Raw genomic sequence first — 20,279 nt, forward strand, 5'->3', positions numbered from 1 at the left:
TTGCAAGCTGGAGTTGCTTTTTATATCATTAAATGCCATCTAGAGGCGGAATATAACCGCTGTGACAAGAGTTCTAAACCGCTATGTCAGGTGTGATATTTATAGGAACTAATATCAACAGCAAAAAGTTATCTGCATTGAAATACCGATTCGGTGACTGTGGTCATTACAAATAGACATTGAGTAGAGAAATTTATTCCAAGACATGACAAATAAAATTTAAAGGCCGATCTCATCAGTGTACCACTGGCGTCCTTCTGGGAAAGCGATGTTGGTGTAGACTCCCGCAATATTGACGTCGCATTTGCCGCTTCCCCATGAAACAGCACCGAGAAGAAGGTTGTCACCGCTCTCTGGATCCTTGACGACCAAGGGTCCACCAGAATCACCCATGCAGCTAGTAGAGCCCTGACCGCCGCAGCACTGCATTCGTGGGGTGTATTTGCCGAGGATAGGGTTGATGGTTGGGTCGCCCCAGAATCCGACGCAGGTATCCCAGCTGTTAAGTGGAAGCTCGACAAATTGCATTCGGTTGGGAATGTTGATTGGATCGCCGCTAAGAAGTCGTAAAAGAAGTTATTTAGAAAGGTGCAGCTTACTTGGAATCGTGGGCAGAATAGCCCCATCCAGAAGTAGTAGCAGTTTCTCCGTAGAGCAGATTGTTGTTTTGCGAAGCAGAGTTAGCGGGAACAAGCTGGATTGGCTGAACAGTCTCACTGAAAGAAAGAGCCTCCTTGAGGATCATGTAGGAGTAATCGTAATCGATGGCTCGGGCATCATAGTTGGGGTGTCCTCGGAAAACCTCTACCTCGGCGAGGTTATCGTTGCTTCGCCAGTCGTTGGTACCATAGGCAACGATGACTCGGGTGGCGTCAAGAACGCAGTGAGCTGCGGAGATGATGTATTTGGAGCCACCGATTGAACCACCGCACATGTGAGAGCCAGGCTGGCCGAGTTGGATTCGTCGCTGGGAGATTTGCCAGGGGAACTGACCTTCAGCAGCCTAACAGTTTATTTACTAACAGTCTCTTTGAGCTTATAAGTGTACCTCGGAGCCTCCAATAATTCTGGGAGCATTGGTGTCGTATCGTGGGCTCTTGAAACTTGGAACAGCCAAAGCCGAGCCAACTAAACCGAGAATCTTGACCATAATTGCAAAGGACTAACTAGCTCTTCCTGACGCAAATGTGACTTTAGAAGATGACCGCGGGGAGCTTTTGGGCACGAACACGTGTGTTATTCCCACCAACTTTGGCGAAAATGGAATCAAATGATTGATTATGCAAATTGCGCAAGAAATTAGATGATCACAGACAATTTGGCTTGGCGCGTTGCAAAATCACGACCCTTCCAACTGTCCAAATGTGGTCAAGCTTTGGACAGATCCCTTTCTCAAAAATTTCAAAGACGCCCATTTAGTTTCAGAATTAAATATCTAGCAAAATTTTTTGCGAGACTTCAAATGATTCTATTTTTTCTACTTTTCTGGTGGACAGATCCAGCGGCTGCTTTAATATACGGCGAAGATATACAAAGAGTGAAACTAAGAAATTTCAATCCAACTCTACCGAAAAATCTCCAATGCAAGGTATGATCATAATTTCCTTCCCTTCCAATTACGTAAGAACTAAGAGACCCCTCCCGATTTCACAGCAAAATCGCTATCAGCAATCCTCTCGCATCATCAATGGTCAGCGAGCTGATTGGAACTGGCCTTTTATCGTTCGAATAAAAATTCAAAAGAACAGATCTTACTGTGGAGCGTCAATTATCAACCCTGAATATGTCATTACGGCGGCTCATTGCGTTGCTCATGATAAAAAAGTAACCCTGACTTTTGGCGACCAAGTTTTACATGAAAAAGAGACGAGAGAGCTTTCTATGGATTCAGGAAGGAGTTTGAGAGGAAACTGCTCCAGCTGGAGCGTCTAAAAATAAGCAGATTATAGTGCTATAGTGCGCATCATATACGGCTGTAGACAGTTACTGTTTGTATATAATGCGAATTGTGAACATCTTCACACTAATTTTTTAATCACGAGGAAAATAATTATTCCGAGGTTATTTTGACTTTATTATGGTTTCCCTCGAAATCTCTAGAAACAGCCGAATTCATCATTCACCCAAGATATTCTCCAACGACCGGTCAAAATGACATTGCTCTAATAAAACTACCAAGGCCAATCGCATATTCTTCCAATATTTCACCCGTTTGCTTACCTTACAAGCAAGAATTTCAACCTGGAACAGATTGCTTTATCGCCGGCTGGGGCGCCCAGGACGAAAGTCACAAGAGAGGAGTCGTTTCAAGTCAGCTGATGGAGGCTCGAGTGCCGCTGCTTTCTGGAGAAGGAAAGGGGTTGAGCTCGAAATTTTACTGAAGCAAATTGTGAAGTGTGTATTTTCGAATGCGCAAGATAACCGGACCTAACCCCTTTGAAGTGTGCGCACGTGGAACGTCATACGGGACTTTATTCAACCCGCAAGTGCATATCTGCGCGGGTCACATGCTCGGCGGGCGGACTGATGCCTGTCAGAATGATTCAGGTGGACCTCTTGTCTGCCTCGACAGAGATAACCAACCGGTTCTCGTCGGAATTGTCAGCTTTGGCAAAGGATGCGCGCGGCCGAATTACCCAGGCGTTTACTCAAATGTCGTTAGTTACACAGAATGGATTCACCAGCAAATTTACGATAACAACTGGCGAAGCATTTACGACCAATACAAGCCCAACAACTGCGGATCCAAAAACATCGGAGCCACGGAAATGAGCTCGAGGACAGAAGCGTCAACTATTTTAGTAACTAGTGGTGATACGAAATGCTTTGGAACTGTTATTAGCGAAAATTTTGTCATTTTTGCGATCGACTGCGTTACTGACGAAAAATTACTCAAGATTTTCTCCGTCTACGATGAATTGACCATCAAGAAAATTTTATACGATGATTACGGTAAAAATCAAACCAACCAATTGTCGTCATCGTTTCTTTTTCAAGGGAGCTTGGCAATGGTAGAAACAGTGGAAACTTTAGAAGTGCAAATGTGCGTCAGCGAGTCAACACCAGGTACGAATGAAGAATGCCTCTCACTTGATTCAGAATACTTCCCGAATTTTTACCGGACGTCGCCCTGTCCAGCCGGCAGTGCTGAAACAACTTGCTTTGATAATATTCCTTCCAGGTTGATTACGAACATGCTAAGGTAAAAAAATTCTTCAATGAATTTGCCATAACTCCTAATAGTGTTCCTATCATCTGCGGCAACCGACTGGTCTCATTCTACCTGGATACCGAGTCAATCCAGTTCATGAGTCTTCAACAATCGCGAAAAACCATCACCGCCGCCATCGAAAAATCAGATCTCAACAAGTTTCTGAAGAAGACGACAATCCCTTCATTCAATCATTATTCATGGGGCGTCGGCAAGTTCATTCATTGGGGATGCAAATTAAATGCCTGATTATCTTTTTTAGAAAGCCGCAAATTGCTCCGGAAGAAAACGTTATGGTGACATATGAGTATCAGTATGATTACACGGAGGTGGACGGCGAGGAAACTGCGGAGGATTTTCAGGACTATGAAAGTCGCGGATCCAAGAAAAATCGAAGCCTGAGAAGACAGCTTCTAAAACCCAAAGAACAAGTATTTATCTTTTAATTATTTTGACGTAAGTGAACTAGACCTAAAATGAGTTCTTAGACTCGGAAAAGAATCTGCAACGAATCTTCGAACGTGTGAAAATGTCGAGGAAACATACGATATTGTCCCTGACGATGTCATAACAACCTGCGAGAATACAACTAATTCGTGTGAATTTTCATGCTCCACTGTTGGACAAATCCCAACCATCGCAAGAGCAACGTGTAAAAATGAAAAGCGCAAGAAATGGGAGCCAAAACCAAAAGAACTGGCTCTGTCGGTTGCGCCAGACCAGAACATCAGACAAAGTGTGGCCCAATAACGCGCCATTTCGAAGTCGACTTTGATTCCGGCGTCAATATCGACTGCAACAAGAATCGATGTTGGATCAGTTGCCCTGAAACCAAAGTCAACACTCTTCCTCGCTGGACGAAAGAAGTCATCTGTAGAAATTCTGTGAGGAATATTTGGAATATCAAGAAGTCAATCAACATCGCCTGTGTCAACCCTTCTCTTCGAGCAAGAGAAGAAAGTCTCAAATGCGGCGCTTTAGAGGACTTCTACCCTTGGTACAAGAAATCGGACATAACTGCTATTTGCTCTGGAAGAAGAGAAAAATACGAGCAATGCGATTTATACTGTCCCGATGGAACCAGACCGAAAAGAAAAGGAGAAGTTTTTGATTCTGTCATTTGCCATCGGGGAAAGAGGAAGTTCGAGCCAGCTCTAGAAGAAGCTCCGGTTTGCGGATAAAAACTTTCTTTCACTGTATATTTTCTGTAAATATATTTTTTTACGATTCATTAGCCGATTGTTTCCGAGAAATCAATAGCTGGTAAAATTCTCAGTATTACACCTGCGGTCGAATTTATAGCGCTGGAATGTGTTATGTGAGCGTGTCTTTGCAGAATCGACCTTTTTGCAAAATGGCTATCCTCAGCGGTGGCTGATCCGGCACAACATGCGAAATAGGTAAATTCCACATTTGACGGGGCGATGCCATGAAGGCTTACCGCAACCTATTCAGATCTACTGGTTATAAAAATAGTGTCAGCCGTTTTCCAAAAGGTCATTTAGAAGCTTTCCAAAAGCAGTGAGGCCATGTTTTTTGGCAGTTAATATTATGTAAATCAAACATTCTCGAAGAGTTCATTTAACATGGAGTTCTGTAAATGTTCAGCAATTAAAGCCTCGCATTCAAAGGCAAGACAAGCTAGAATTTAGTTTCACTGAATTTCATGTCTCAAAATTTCGTCTAGTGGCCGCAGTTGACCGTGACGCCCTCAAGTGGTGCTCTTCTGATAAGGTACGATGCTGTACTCAGCCAGTTCAACACTTTATCGCCCAGAAAACTTAGAAAGGAAATGCTTCTTTTCAAATATTTTTTGTTCTTTGGCGAGATTTTCGGCGGTTTTAATTTCGAACTCAAGAGACTATTCTATCCAGATGATAAACTGAACCCGAAGAAAGAAAAGCGGCTCAAACGAAAACAAGAGAAACAAAGACAACTGAATCAATGCCTCGATGTTCCGAATGGATTTGTAACGCAATTTGCCGATTTGTTTCTGGTAAATTGCCATCAGGGCTTCTGCTTGGGAGCAAATACAGGGGCACCTTCAATTGCGATAATGGAGAGCTCAAGCCAAAAGCCGAATGCACATGTTGTTCAAATAGCTGCGATGGAGACTTGCCAACTGATCCAGAGACAACTTTTAGGCCGCCTATTTCTACTGGGACGGAAAAATATAAATTTTCGGTTTTGACAAAACATCGTAAACGTAATATTTTCGAAAATCTAAAAGTGCAGTTATGTCAAGCTTGAACTGCCATTCAAGAATCTTGAAAAAATTTTGGTTTTTACGATTCTAGTGCCCAGGCGGCGAGATCTAAGAAAAAGTTACGAACTCGCCTAGGGACCAGGGGTACTTATTTTTTCGGATTTTTTTTGGGCTCAATTATTCTCTATGATCCGAGGATTGTCATGATTGCTTCAGATCGAAAATTACTCATCGCAATCCTGAAATATTGCGCAATTTATTATTTTCTCATATAATCTATTAAATTATAAAACCAATGCAAATTATATTGAATATATGGCCATGCTCGGCCGTTATATGTCCACTTTATGCCGAATTCGGTCGAGTTTGGCCGGAGGACTTCCTCGAGGACCACCCTGGTTGAAAACTAACTGCTGGAAGATCAATATTCTGAAAATCAACAAAAAGCCCTGAAGGGCCATCTATTGCCATTTTCGGATATCTTTAGTCACTTTCTGCTGGAAGATGTCCCGGAAGACACTTTTGCTGGAAGAAGAACTGCTTGAAGACCAAAATTAGAAAAATAATATAAATAGCCGTGGTAAGCCCTTAATTGCCAATTTGGGTCGACTTAGGCCATACAATGCCGGAGGGCCTCTTGGAGGACCCTCTTGCTGGACAACAAACAACTGGAAGACCAATATAAAATATGTTTCCTTTCTGATAAACTTATGCCAATTGCCTAAAAACTCAATCAAAACTCATTCTCTTCTTGCATGCATGAAGATAAAGAGGTGTTAAAATGGAAACTAAGTCGCGCGATGTCTTGCTGTGCCGACTTCTTCAGAGGATTGGAGGTGAGAAAATAAAAGTCTTCGGGATCGTGCCGTACTACTATCAGCTGCTTTTATCAGTTGTTCAAGGCATATTTAATCAAGTTGTGGACCAGTAATTTCAACAACAACATGAAACTTTCAGTTTTTCTTCAGTTTGTTCTCGCTTTTATAGTGGCCAATTTTGTAAATGACTGCTTAAAAGACAACAAAAAAGAAATAACTGAAACGTTTAAATGGTTTTTTGGTACAGAGACGTCAACTGAGAATGCGACAGCAACTAGAGAACGTCGGTCTGCTGAACAAGAGGAAGTCGACCATAGAAAATTGTCATTCAACGTTGAAGACAATTTTTTAACGACGTACGTTAACATTAATTTTATTTGGGGGATCAGTCAAGCTGATAGATTCGGAAAACTACTTCTGGCGCTCATGAGTTAGTCACCGTGACCCAGAATGGAAGAGCCGATGACGCACTTGCTCTGAATAAGTAACAGAAATACCTTAATATTTTTGGCATCCATTTTATTGATTTTGTAGTCAAAGAGGAGGGCAGACTGAAACAGACCAGAAAGGCACTCAGCTGGCGCCATACTTGACACTACTGAATTGAATATATGGAGTGTCAAAAGTAACAGAAAATGAAGCAAAAAAATCCAGAATATGTTATAAATATCCAAGTTGAGCAATTTAATTTTTCTATTTTGTGTTTTGCAAATTAATTTCGAAGATGGATCTTATTTTACATACAGTTATTCTTAATCAGAGTCAAAAATTTGAATAGCGCTACATAAACTTAATTGAAGCTTTTCTTTTTGTCTCTTTATTCAGATGACATTTCAAGCCTCTTAGCTCTTTAGATATTTTGGTATTCATGAGCTAGTCACCGTGATCCAAAATTAATATTTTAATAATCCTCTTAATAAATGACAAAAGAAAGCAATAAAAGCATCATCAATTCCAATTATAGTTGATTATTTTGTTTGTTTATTTGAATTATTGTAAATTTAAAATATATATATTTGACATTTTGGTCATCATAAGTTAGTCACCATGATCTTTAATAAATTGATACTACGAATAACTTTCAAATCATTAAAAAATAGATCTTCATTCAATTTTTGAAAGAAATTGGCCATCCTAGAAATTAATAGGCAATTAAAATTATACCTCTCGGCTTAAAGTGGATCTCATATGAGTATAATGCGTTCTCTTGAGTTGAAAAATAATTATATAATTAATTTATTCAAAATTTCAGTCAACACCACGCTCGATTTACATGTTGGATATCATGAGTTAGTCACCGTGATCCAAAATTTTAAAGTTGATGATTCTTTGAATAAATGTCAAAGATAATAGAAGTTGTCTTTATGATTTACCAAGCTTATACCACATTTAAGGATACATGATTCAAATAATTTGGTCATAAGTCAACAAAAAATGATATCGTACACACTGGAGATGAAATATCCTGCGCCATCACCAATGAATATTGAGTTTTCGGATTCGGTGAACAATGAGAAAAATCCAGCCGATCTTTCTTGTGGCATATTTCTAGGATCGGTGACATAATTTTATTTTTAATATAGCCATAAACACAAATTGTCACTTTGTTGAAGCTCATTTGCTCTCTCGAAACATCTATTTGATTGTTGAAACTTTTTCAACCTGAATGTTGAAAGCGAAACTGCAGAAGATATCGAGCTAATGAATCCTGAGTTGCGAAAATACTTAAATTCGATCACGAGTCAAATAATATCGTCAGACGGCTGCACTCGGCGCCAACTTTTTCAATTATCTTTAAGGAGCGGAAGCTAGATTGATTATTTACTGTATTGAAATTGAATAATTTTGAGCCTCCTATAAAGATCTCGACAAACGAGCGAGCCAATAAAAGATACTTGTATCGACATTCTTATTGCATCTTTTCAAAGGTTCATCGTTTTTCGTTCTTCACTGGACAGAGAAGACAATTTGCTTCGACAGTTAATGATGAGAAACTTTATCGTTAGTTTCTCTTCTGATGAAAAAGAAAGACTTTTTCACTTCGAAAAACTTCAAGCTTAATAAACATCAGCGCGCTGAGGGATCCAAAACCTTCAATGAAAGAATAATGGATGGAGAATTCGTTTTTGTAGAGAAGAAAAGCTTCTTGAATTACGATTGGCTTCGTCTTTCTTGGATACCCTTAAAGATTCGATTAAATCATCGTCGATTTTCGATTACATGAGTCACGACATGTCTGATGACATAGACGATGAGTCTGGAGGAAAGGGAAGACGCTCATTCGATTTTCGCAAGTCTATCGATGAGCTCAGCTATAGTTTGCCATACTTTGGTTCTTATCGAGGTAATTTTTAAGATTAAGCATCAAATAATCATATTGTAGCGCATAAACAGACCGATGATCTCGAGCGCCGAATAAGTTCTGCTCTAACGGAAATTGAGGGAAATGAAAAGAGCATCGCTTTAGCTGTTGGAAAAATACGGGCAGAAGCATTGAAAAACGACGAGTCTCTATTACTTCAGGCAAGAAGTAATTCCATTGAGCTGATGGATGCCCTTGAGGATCATCGTCAACGCTACAAAAAACTTTCAAACTTTGTGAGATGTATCTTGACAAAAAGTCAGCCATGCGCTGATATAGGTATTTTTAACCAATAGCTTCGTTCAATTTATCTTTTTTAGACTATCACTCGCAAGGTTATTTGAAGGCGCTCTGTCGAGGTAGCCAAAATCAAAATACGACTGTCGCGGCTCAGTTAGAGATAGAAAATTCATGCGAACTTATTGGTAAGCTTGAGTAACCTTATCTTCATTAATTATATTAAAGTCGGAAATTATTTATACGCAATCGATGAGCCGCATGTAAGTCTCTACAAAGACAATCAGACCTTTATTGGACTACGAGTAACAAGTAATCTGAAAGACTATTCAAGATTTTCTATTATTTTGTTTAGTGGAAGTAAAAATGCCATCTGTTATAAGACGATACCATGAAGTCAAAGTTGAATCAAGAGGACGTATAAATTTCGATTCGTACGAAGTTCCTGATTTGAACGACGTCATCATCGTTCGCGAATATTCAAATAATGAAAATAGTTTCAGATCTTTCCCGAGAAACAAGTTGTATGAGAAATTTTGAAATTTAATTAAAATGCTCCTAGTTGTCAACAGGGAATCGGAGAGGCTTATCTCTGTCCATTGGCTTCTTCAAAACCAGGATTCGGGATGTTTCAGTACATGCGAATCTCTCAATCACCTTTTGAATTCGGTCGCACACACTACCACACGAATCGAGTCTGTATAGAATCGGGAAAGCAATCTTTTGCTGTTATAAAAAAGGAAGAAGGCATTGAAAAAATAAGAAGCCAAGGTAAAAATAGAGCTTTTGAAAAATATTGACATTATTTAAGCTGGAATCATCTGTTTGAACCGCAAATTCCGAACCTACACAGCCGAAATTAAATCAAGAACCTTTATTATTCCAAAAAATTGCATCAATTACTTTGACTCCCGATAGCTTGAATGATTTGTATCAGTTCTCTTCTTTGACCCAAGAGACTTATTCTTGGTCCCATAGTGCCTTGACGCTTTTCGCAAATGGTCTCAATCTTTCTTCGTTAACTTACGAAAAGATTGATACTTTCATGTCAAGTTCACGAAAAAGTCCTATTAATTCTGTTATATCTTTTTTCGACATTTTAAAAAGTGACATTAAGCTCTTTCTGATTGTTGTCATGATTATCTTCTCGTTCTTGTTCATTTTTCAATTTGTATTACAAAATTATAGAGAATAAAAGTATTGATATGAATTGAAATTATATTATAAAAATTAAGATTGGTCCTCAGAAACAAAGACATGATTTTGACTTGTTTGTTCACCGTCAGGTAGATAACACATTTGTTCTTTCAACGTCACTTTTATAGTTATGCTGCTCCAATCGGCGAGATCGAACTTAATGGCTTCGAAATGACGATGATTGGTCTTCAGCGCCACCTTTATCATCTGCTTATAAGTCCAAGACTCTTTCAAATTATTTTCTTTGCCTATCTCTTAAAGTTTGCTAAGAAAAATTACAAATACGTTTGCTTTGTCTTTTTCATATTTTTCGCCGAATTTCTGTATGACAAATATATAATGAAATAAATATGACGTTCGATTATAAACTTTCTTGTTTAAGAATGATCTTGTTTTATGTTCTTATTGGAACTCTTGTAGCGATCTTCTTAACGTCCTTTGTTCTAATGACTCATGTCCAAGGAAAAAATGATCCAGCAAGATTAATTGTTGGTCCTCTCGTTATTATGAAAGACATGACAGGTAATTTTTTGTCAAACACAGTCATGAAAAAAATTTAGAATTTTCCGAATTTAAACAGTGTTCAAAATGCGCAAATTTCTTCAAAAAATGCTCTATTGATGATCATGAAAATACGTGCACTGGTAATGACATGTTAACTAAAAAAAATAATATATTTTTAAAGGAACCAAATGTGTTAGTTGCGGCATTGTTTTTCCATTTCCTGACGAATACAATGAACATCTTTATGGAAAGTGCAGATACAGACGTTATTATGATTCACCTCAGGAGTTAACTGTGCCAAAAAAAATGCCTCAACCTGGTACGATAAATCATATTTTCCATTGATATTTAATCTTTTATAAGGTCGACTCAGTCAGCGAAATAAACGAATACAATGTGTCTTTTGCTTACAAAACATCGCAAAGACAGAATTTTACAAAAATCATAAAGAAGAATGCAATGGAATAAAATGCAGATGCTGTCTTATGAGTATTCCTGCATCCGTTTTTCCATCTCACGCAAAGCTTTGCACGCTTAACTTTCGTAAAGATCGCAAATCCGACAAAACAATGGACGAGATTTTGGAGATATTCGAAAATGATGTCAATCTCGATGATCCGAAAAAAAAATATTCAAAAGAAGACAGAAAACGACGATATGAAGAAACTAAACTTAATAAAGAAATAAGTGAAGAAGAAAAATTCATCAATCGGAAAATTCTACGACAAAATCCATCTTCAGAGAAGACTATCAAGCTAGCGGCAACAAGAATCGAAGAAATACTCAAGTCTCTAGATGAGACGACGATTTCATCTGTGTTCTTCTCGCTGGGACTACTTGACATTCGTTTATGCAAGGATTTCGTAAATCGATTTGGAGAAATATCATCAGATGCAAAGAGATCTTTTCTTGCTGCTCTTGTTCCAACGAATCCTGATGAATCTTCTATCCCATACATTGTCAAATCTTTGAGCAAAATAAATGTTAGTAAACATTCAACACTCACCGCAATTAGCGATCGACCGAAAATTTTGGCTCATCAATCTGTCCGAAAAAACCGAAGTGAGTTACTGACTGTTGACGAAAAAAGAAAAATAGCGAAAACGTGGTTGGAGAATTCATGTCCTATCGTTTCGAAAAATCGCTCAACGATGAACTTGAGAAAATCAAAAGTCGAGGATTTTTGGCTTCAAATTTATAATGAAATTGGTGCTTTTTACGAAACGAAGAAGTTCAAGAAAGGCGACGAAGAGATTGTTAAGGTGCAAAAATTTATTTTGTCGACGACAACGCATGAAGTTTATGCGCTTGCACGTGTGAAGTTGGGATACTTTGTTTCGGAACATCTTCTGAATAAATTTCGTCCAAAAAACGTTGTTGTGAGGAACAGTGATAATTACTGGGGTCTTCAATGTCAATGCGAGAACTGTACGAATGGCGAATCTGCGATTAACTTTATTAACAAAGTTCGACGAGAATGTTTGTTAGAGGAAGAAAGAAAATCATATGAATGGGTGACACTGGAGAATTTTTTCAAGAAAACTGTTTGTGGTGCTTCAATTTTCGACAATTTCCACTGCGCAGATATTAAAAAACATAATCGTAAGTTTTTTTTTGATTCATTTATTGACACCATTTAAAGAATGCTTCCGTCACCTGAAGTACGATAAATCTTGTGAACGATGCAATCACGTTTGCGACGCGAGCGCTGTCGAAGACATTATAAAGGATCTTTTATCAAATAAAAAGGGATCGAAACATTATCGAATACCCCACTTTAAGGTAGAAAATAAGCAGAACTAAATAATAATTGACATGTCTTAAGGTTCAAGACAGCAAGGAAATCATTTGGGTACCTCAAGGTTCCGAAACCGCTGTTATGACTTACGAAGAAGCTGTTGAATTTTGTTCTCAGAGCCTTAAAAAAATGCATGCTCATCATTTCGACAGAAAACTGTCGCACGAAAAACGCATCAAATGTAACGCCGGTGAAGTCGAGCTCGATCGAAATCAAATTTATGTTGAGGTTTGCTTACATTTTGATTTATTTAGTTAAATATGCAATAGTTCGATTATGGAAAAAGTTTTGGTATACTGCCATCAAGAAGAACCCAAGGACAGTTTCTGGTAAGGATTTAAATTTCGATATCGAATCCTTATATATATTTTTTTAGAATAGTCAAACAGTTGCTAGCCTGACTTACGTTTTTTCTGCCTACGATTTTGATGAAGAAGAATGGTTTAGATACGTCTTCCACGGGCTATCCTATGAGAAAGATATATCAAGCATCAAGATTCTTGAAGACCAAGCATTCGAGAGAGCGGCTAGCCGGGGTGTTGACCTTACTGGTCGAAAAATTCTTGCTGTCAGCGATAATTCTGGTGGCGAATTTAAGGAAAGGGTCGACGAGAAAAAATAACGTTTGGTTTTCGAGATTTTTCGGTTACGAGATACCCCAACTTTGACCGTTTATTGAAATTTTTTGGGTTTTTCCGCATTTCTGAGACAGAAATCCCGATTCTCGTCGACCTCCCCCTTAAGAATCGCTTCAGCCTTTCAATCTTGGAAAGTCTTCGTCCTACGTGCTTACGGTTTAAATGTCCGAGTCATGGCAAGCTAGGATAAGCAATTTATGCTGATTTTATTTTGAATCAAGAATTTCAAAAAAAAATAATTGCAAATGCTTATTCGCTTCAAGTCTCTTATTGATGGTTATCATGGTTTTATTCCAAGTGTAGCTGACAAGTACAATTGCATTGATGAAGGATTAGATGTACCGGAGTTAATTGAGAAACTGAAAATTGAAGAGGATCGATTAAGAGCTGAAAGACCGTACGAAAGATACTTCGAGCGCATTTTCGTAAATCTGGATGACTACGAGGGATTGGAGCGCAGAGAAGTGTTTCCTTCGCCTTTTCACTGCCGAAGAGTGCGGATGGCTTGTTATTCGGAGGATCGATCAAAAATTCTTTTTACAAATACGATTTGCCCTGCAAACTGTATTCCCTGCGCTTCTGGTGACTTTTATCATTGCGAAACAACGACTCGTGAGGTACTTGAGCGATCTGTGAGACACGCTGAACCTCGGGAAAGAGAAAAGAAGAAAAAGAATTCTTCTCAAAACAGGAGTCAAAGCCAAAGCCAGAGCAAAGTGCAAACTCAACGTGATAGTCAGGTTTGGAAGAGTTCGACGATTTCAGCCAATGATGATAGCGTCGAAATAACAATTGATGACGATGAAATAATTGCAAAAAAGATTATACAACCCCTTCCAAAAATCATCGATCCGAAGAAAGGAGAAGAAGACATATTACGAATTTCTCCAAAACTCTCTTTACCCGAAACAAATATCGATAATGGAATGTTGAAAGAAGCGATAAAAGAAATGACAAAAGAAAAGAGTTCAGATTACAAGAAAGAAATCAATGATCGTCGAAATGCCTTCAAAGCGAATAAACCGTATCATTTGGACCTTTTGGCGCATATAATTAATTTAATGCAAACCGAAATTCCTCAAAATTGTCTCGTTGTCGATCCAAACAAAACTTCTGCAATTCTTGAAGAAGCAAAGAATGACATTAATAATTTCCTGCCGAAATTGTTACATTTCTATGACTGCGACATAGAAAGCATCAATCGAATCGTCTTCACCTTTCTGCTGAATGATCAGTCCTTCAGGGCAAAATCTTTTATTGGAATTGGGAGACGTAAGGGACATTATGTCGTCGTTGGTTTGTTAAAAGACGAGAAAAAAATTATTCTTTATGATCACGAGAATGCTTATAAAGATGATTATTGGAATTATGGTAAGTAATTATTATTATGAAAAAATAAAACAATTTTCTTCAGTTGGCGAAGTTGTCACCAAAATATACAGTCATTTATGGGGAGATAATTTTGACATCTTCATTCCAGAGACGATGCCCCAGAATGCTGATGACTGTGGACCTCATTGTATTTTAAATACTGAAATTCTGTCCACTAAAAATTTCAATTTCATGAAATCGCCATATAAATTTACTCCTGCTGACATTTTAAATCTGCGGCAAATGCATCTCAAATCATGGATCAATAAGAAATATGAAAAAACTGCATATTTTGAATAAATATTTAATCAATAGATCGATGAGGTGAATGTCCTTAGTCTTTTTATTGTAATGAGAAGTTATTAAAAATTCAAAGGAACAAGAGAATTAAAGCAGAAGTTTTTTTTGAAGAATTTGATACGCTATCAATTTTCTCAAGGTTGACGCGTGCTTTTGGGTAAAGGCGAAGACAGCATCGCGCGAAAGGTATTCTGCGAATGTCATAGCGAAAATTCCACAATCTTGAATATATTTAAATTTATGAAATTTTGCATAAACAAACCGAAATTATTCATCTGTCGAGGGATGTTTTCGGCGATTGATTCTATCTTCCAGTCCTGACTGAGAGGTTTTTCTTGTTTTAGCAGATGCTCGGCCTTTATAAAGGAATTCGATCAAAACATAAAGTTCAATAAAAATACCTTTAAGTATTCAAAAAGAGTCGTTACGCACTCAGTATTGTATGCCCCTAATGAATCAAGGTAGCAAAGTCTTTTTCTTCTCATATCTGCATAAGCAAGAGTCCAATGATTTGGTTTCTTAGGAAAAGGCTCACTTGGAGTGGGAACAATCATATTTATCGGAAAGAAGACTAAATCGGATTGAAAAATGTTGAATTTTTTCGTCCATCGCTTCACAGAGTTGGGTCCGTGTTCTTTAAGCTTGGTGTAGAAGAAGCTACTCAACGATTTGATCCGAGGCATCGTTGAAAGTGTTTGGGATCGCATCTCGATCAATTTTAAGTAAAAATTGATCACCTAAAGGGAAGTGAAACATATTCTTAGTTGCTTATTTTTGGCAATTACCTCTCCATCAATCCAAGTGGATTCATTTAAGGTCTCCATGTCGGATTTGGTGACAAACATTTGCGGTATCTCCGAAACGATGTCATTTGCATTCTTTCCCGCCAATGAGGATTTGACAAATTGACTCATCTCATCGGTGAATTTCGGAAAGGGATCACTTAGATATTATTTTAAATTTTTTTTAGATTAAGCCAGGGCCGCAGCAAAAAAAAACCAGAATGGCCGCTCAGCCAATTCAAAAAATTTCTAGCAGTGGCTCAACTCAGCTTAGCTCAGTGATTTTAAAAAATGATGTGACCTGCCTAGCGCAACTTACACAATTATCACTCGGCTCAGCTCAGCTCAGCTCAGCTCAGCACAATTATTTTTGAATATGATCAGTTCTCCTTAGCTCAGCTCAGCACAATTATTTTAGAATATGATCAGCTCTGCTCAGCTCAGCTCACTGATTTTAAATAGTCTACTAGCTAAGCTCTGCTCAATGATCTCTGCGAAAGGCAGCTCAGCTCAGCTCAGCTCAGAGAATTTTCCGCGCAGCTCAGTTTAGCTCAGCAAAATAGAGAAAAAATTGCGACTCTAGGTCTAAGAAATGAGACGGCGAGAATGAAAAAAAATTGGCCACATAAAGTCAGTCTAAAAACCCGTCAGAACAGGGCAATTTTCACATTTTACGGACCCCCCCGTCAAGATTTGGAAATAACGAATTTTGAAATTTTGACCTCGGATTCGAGTTCCTCATGCCGAAAAACTATTTTTTCGCTTCATTTTTTGTCGCTCTATCTCCACTCTAACACCCTGAAAATTTGAGTTAAAGTTTTGAAAATCGTAATGGTGATGCGCTGAGAGCGTACTAGGCGCGAGTAACATTTTCACGGAAAATGTGTAAATCACGGATTTTTGCTAATTTCATTATTGGAAAGCATATTTTTATTAATAAATTAACATAAATTATTATTTTTCAAGTGAAACTTTCTATGAATTTCAAAAATAACAGCGTGGTGCCCTCAAGGTTGACCCAAGCTTTATTTTTCTTTTTAAAAAAATTTTATAACTTAAGGTTCTCCCAGAAAAATCGATGTTTGAAACTTTAACCTACTCTCAAGACACCCTTAAGAAGTGGACGAGGGTGCCTGTACTTCTGGTGCCCTAGACCAACTATCGGGCTATACTATAGGACCAAAATTTTTCGAAAATCTTAAGGGGGTCACTCCAAAATTACTGTTTGAAAAAGTTGTTTTCACATGACGGAGGGGTCCTTAAGGGGCTCCCCAACGATTTTTCGATTTTTCGAATCTGAATTTTTTCTCTTCAGATTATAATTCTCATCCAAAAAACTGTGTTCAAAACGTTAGCATTTTTCGATTTTTTTTTAAAAATTGTCTTGAATTAATCTTGAAGTGTCAAATTTTTAAAAATCAAACTTATTTACCTGGGCATTTTTTGCGAAACAGCTCGAGTCACAACATTTTTCGCATTTTCCTTCTCCTTGTCCGTTTTTGGCGAGCAAAGAGCATCTGTTGATCCTTGAGAATAACGGTTGAGAGCCGCTCCATTTGAGCCGCCGATGTTCTGGCGGATACGTTCCAACTTATAGGCCGAGTCATTTTGCGGGTGGGCTGCGTTCACTGGGATCTCGGTCGAGAAGCGGTGGTCATACTCGGTCGAGTAGCGTGCGCGGGGGTTGTTTAGCGACGGCGCAGAGTAGCGGTTTTGGTTGCGATTCGTTTGAATGTCCCCATAAGGACTGAAATAGGAAATAAAAAGAGAGGGAAGTACAAAAGCCTTTTTGTCAAACAGAATATTTTTTCTTGAATTGCGCTATTTGAAATCTGTTGTTTCACCGATTGATTCAGGCGGATTTTCTAAGCTTAAGATGATCAGTGCAAAAATATGTCTTGAGCGCCTTCATCCAGCGCAAAAACGCCGTCGAAATGCAGCAAAGCCAAAACAAGAACAAAGCTCTTTGTGTTGAACTTCTGAAGCTGTTAACTATTGACAAGAATTAAAGGACTCTTGAAGCAATTTGAAGTGAATTTATAAAGATTTTACAGTGGCTGACATTTTTTGAGCTCTCTTACGAACTGCCAAAGTGTGCGTCGCCCGCGCTTTTCCGATAGTATCTACAGTAGCTTATTGTACGCTTGTACTGTTTCTTTGGGGGGACTGACATTAAGTAACCTGACTCAGAGTTCTGAAACAATATCCATAAAAGCCGCGTGTCGGCTTTTTCAAAAACAAAGCCGCAAAGCGGTTTCGCCAGAATTCAAAAATAAGCAAGAATGGTAGTTTTACAAACCCGGACTCAGATTTTTACACAGGTTGCCGAACCCAGTCTCCAATAGCAAGTTCAAACATTTAACTAAAAAAATTATCAAATATATTCAATTTATGTTCGTTGATCATTAATTTCTGCCTGAAAAAGATGTCAAGTCCCTCAAAAATTTTGGTCAATAAAAGGATAATAATTATGTGCATTAACGCGTAGAAAGTTGTATATTCAAGAACTTGGATGTACGATGCTTGTATTTCACACTTTATTTGCACTGACAATTTTTTTGGTTCAATAGAATATTTTGACAAAAATTGACATCAAAAATTGAAAATTTGCATATTTTTATTCATGAAAAACTTTATTTCGCTCTTTTTTAATAAAATTTAAGGGTATACCCCTCTTTAAATTCATTTTTTTTATAAAAAACGAAAATCTGAGTCTAATGGTGGATAGAAAAGGGTTGACAAAATCAGGCGGCGAAAACTAGAAAAAATTTTGGCCAAAAAAAATCGGTCAAAAATCCCATCATAGTAGGGGCATTATCGCGAAAATGCACCAAAAATGGTCATTTTCTTTTCATTTTTTTTTCATTTCACCCCCTAAATCTTATGAAGGGGGCGAGTTCCTTAATAAACCATCAATATTTTTACCTTTGAATTGATTCCGGTGTTTCTTTGTCAAGTTTGAATCTATCGTCATTAAAGTTCTGTTCCATTTGAAAGTTTCGTCGTGAGTTTTTTTCGAATTTGGCAGCTTGAAAAGGCGCTTGGAACTCTCTTTTGATTCGAAAATCGGGCAAAAGAACCGGTTGTTCCATAAGAGAGTCAGCTTTGTTAATCTCAGAGAGGTGTTTATTACATACATCACGTGCAATTAATATTAATTTTGTTTTAAATCTAGGTTGAATATTTATCCGTTTAACGGATGAAATGAAATTGGGAAAATTTTCCGAAAGATAGTATAAACTAAAATACTTCTTATCAATTTTTAAATTATGTAATCTTTGTAAAAGATGATGGGGAATCCCTCTCGTCTTTCTAACACCGTAAAGCTCTCTAAGTTCCTTCTCTCTCTCTTGTCGCTCTTGCTCTTTTTTGCCCTGATTTTTCATTTTTATGATAAATTGAACGAATTCGAAGTTAAATTTACCAGTAAACAACTGACAGATATGCATCAGATTGAAATCATTTTGTCAGTAAAATTGTACCTTTGAAAGGTAGATTTTTATCAAGAACACCTGCTTTATTCCGCAACACAAGTCGCCAAGATTTTCAATCATCCCTTTCCCAACTCTCTTAACTTGGATAAAGAACTGGTTGAAGAAATGGCGATGAAAGAAATCTCTGATATCGAATCGTTGCGAAAAGAAATCTCCGGCAAAATCGAAGATTACGGAAAGTTATTTGACTCGATCAGTGATAATTGCTGGAAGAATATGGAAGCTGGCGATGTCTCAAAGCATTTTACGTGCCGATCGCTGTCAAGAATTTTGAGATCCGGCCAACAACTCAAGAATTCTCTGGGTTTTATGAAAACGCAAAGACAGAAAAAGAAGCCCTGGCGTCGAGTTTGAGCTTCTTCAGCCGCAGTTTGACGATAGCGAGAAAACTGAGCTCGTCTCTGATGTCGAAGATGAAGAAGTCGAGGTCGAGCAAGTACTCATTGAAGAACAGCAAGCGCTTTTGGAAGAAGACGCTTAGAAGAAGCAAGAAAAGCCAGTAAATGTGATAACGCGCGCGAAATGATTGAAATAATGGATGGCGTGTTGGAAGTGAAATCAGAAGATGTCCTCAAAATCGATGTCCCAAAACCTGCATTCATGGATGATCCAGATAAAAAGGGAGTCTGATTGGACTAACGAAGAAGTTAAACAGGCAAAAGAGTACGATAAGAAAGATGCAGCTCTCGAAGAAGAGTGAACGAAGTTTAAAAAGTCACTCGAGATCGAAGCAAAAAAGATTCAGCAGGGAATCGTCGAGGGAATGCACTCTTTTGATCTTACTAATTCAAGCCTGTACGCTTTTGCTTGAGCAGACTGGTATTTGTGTCGTTTCGGGCTCTGGTTTCCGATAAAAATAAATCAACTGGCCCTAGAAGATAAGAAATAGACAGGAAACAGGTGTACTTGCTCTAACCCTGAGTCAGGGTCCCTACCTGTTAGTTTTCTGTCTATGGGACACCGTTTTGCGGTAGCAAACCTTAGTCAGGATTAGAAAAAGCTTTAATAAAGAGCCAAACAGCTCTTTCAAACCCTGAGTCAGGTTTCCACACAGGTTTTCGAGCCAAGCGAGCCCTTTTGAAATTTGACTATGATTTGACCCTTTTTTATAATTTTTAACCCCTCTTTTCAGGCCGGAAGCTGGCACTTTCGAACGATATTTATGCCGCCATAAGAGAAGATGGAAAAATTCGCGAAGCTGTTCACCGAGTTCCACCTCAGAATCCTCGCCAAGTAAGAGTAATTTGTCGAAACGCCGCTTCTTAAATAAAAATGAAGAAGAGACGCTGTCCGACGAGCAAAAGACAGCCAAGGGTCTGGCGGAGATGCTCTGCGACCCATCGCGGACGAACGTCCAGCTG

General features: G+C 38.3%; 2 protein-coding genes across 2 annotated transcripts; one reads left to right on the top strand and one right to left on the bottom strand.

Moving 5' to 3' along the window:
• Positions 1-179: 179 nt before the first annotated feature.
• Positions 180-1,181, bottom strand: LOC145696521 (chymotrypsinogen A-like). Its single transcript, XM_081773569.1, has 3 exons — positions 1,049-1,181; positions 600-1,003; positions 180-556 (listed from the first exon to the last, which is right to left on the bottom strand). Exons 1-3 carry the CDS (start codon positions 1,148-1,150, stop codon positions 220-222), a joined length of 843 nt encoding a protein of 280 aa, XP_081629695.1. The 5' UTR covers positions 1,151-1,181; the 3' UTR covers positions 180-219.
• A 1,263-nt stretch (positions 1,182-2,444) lies between these two features.
• On the top strand, positions 2,445-3,602 carry LOC145699388 (uncharacterized). The gene is made up of 4 exons (XM_081776658.1): positions 2,445-2,952; positions 2,998-3,202; positions 3,244-3,426; positions 3,478-3,602. Exons 1-4 carry the CDS (start codon positions 2,508-2,510, stop codon positions 3,509-3,511), a joined length of 867 nt encoding a protein of 288 aa, XP_081632784.1. The 5' UTR covers positions 2,445-2,507; the 3' UTR covers positions 3,512-3,602.
• The last annotated feature ends 16,677 nt before the right edge of the window (positions 3,603-20,279 follow it).

Source organism: Oikopleura dioica, chromosome 2, assembly GCF_907165135.1.
Source record: "Oikopleura dioica chromosome 2, OKI2018_I68_1.0, whole genome shotgun sequence".
Lineage (NCBI taxonomy): Eukaryota > Metazoa > Chordata > Appendicularia > Copelata > Oikopleuridae > Oikopleura > Oikopleura dioica.

Coding starts and splice junctions, on each gene's coding strand:
- LOC145699388 (XM_081776658.1), top strand. CDS start 2,508: ATGCTCGGCGGGCGGACTGATGCCTGTCAGAATGATTCAGGTGGACCT. Junction 2,953..2,997: donor AATTTTATACGATGATTACG/GTAAAAATCAAA, acceptor TTCTTTTTCAAG/GGAGCTTGGCAATGGTAGAA. Junction 3,427..3,477: donor TATTCATGGGGCGTCGGCAA/GTTCATTCATTG, acceptor TTTTTTAGAAAG/CCGCAAATTGCTCCGGAAGA.
- LOC145696521 (XM_081773569.1), bottom strand. CDS start 1,150: ATGGTCAAGATTCTCGGTTTAGTTGGCTCGGCTTTGGCTGTTCCAAGT. Junction 1,004..1,048: donor GAATTATTGGAGGCTCCGAG/GTACACTTATAA, acceptor ATAAACTGTTAG/GCTGCTGAAGGTCAGTTCCC. Junction 557..599: donor TATTCTGCCCACGATTCCAA/GTAAGCTGCACC, acceptor ACGACTTCTTAG/CGGCGATCCAATCAACATTC.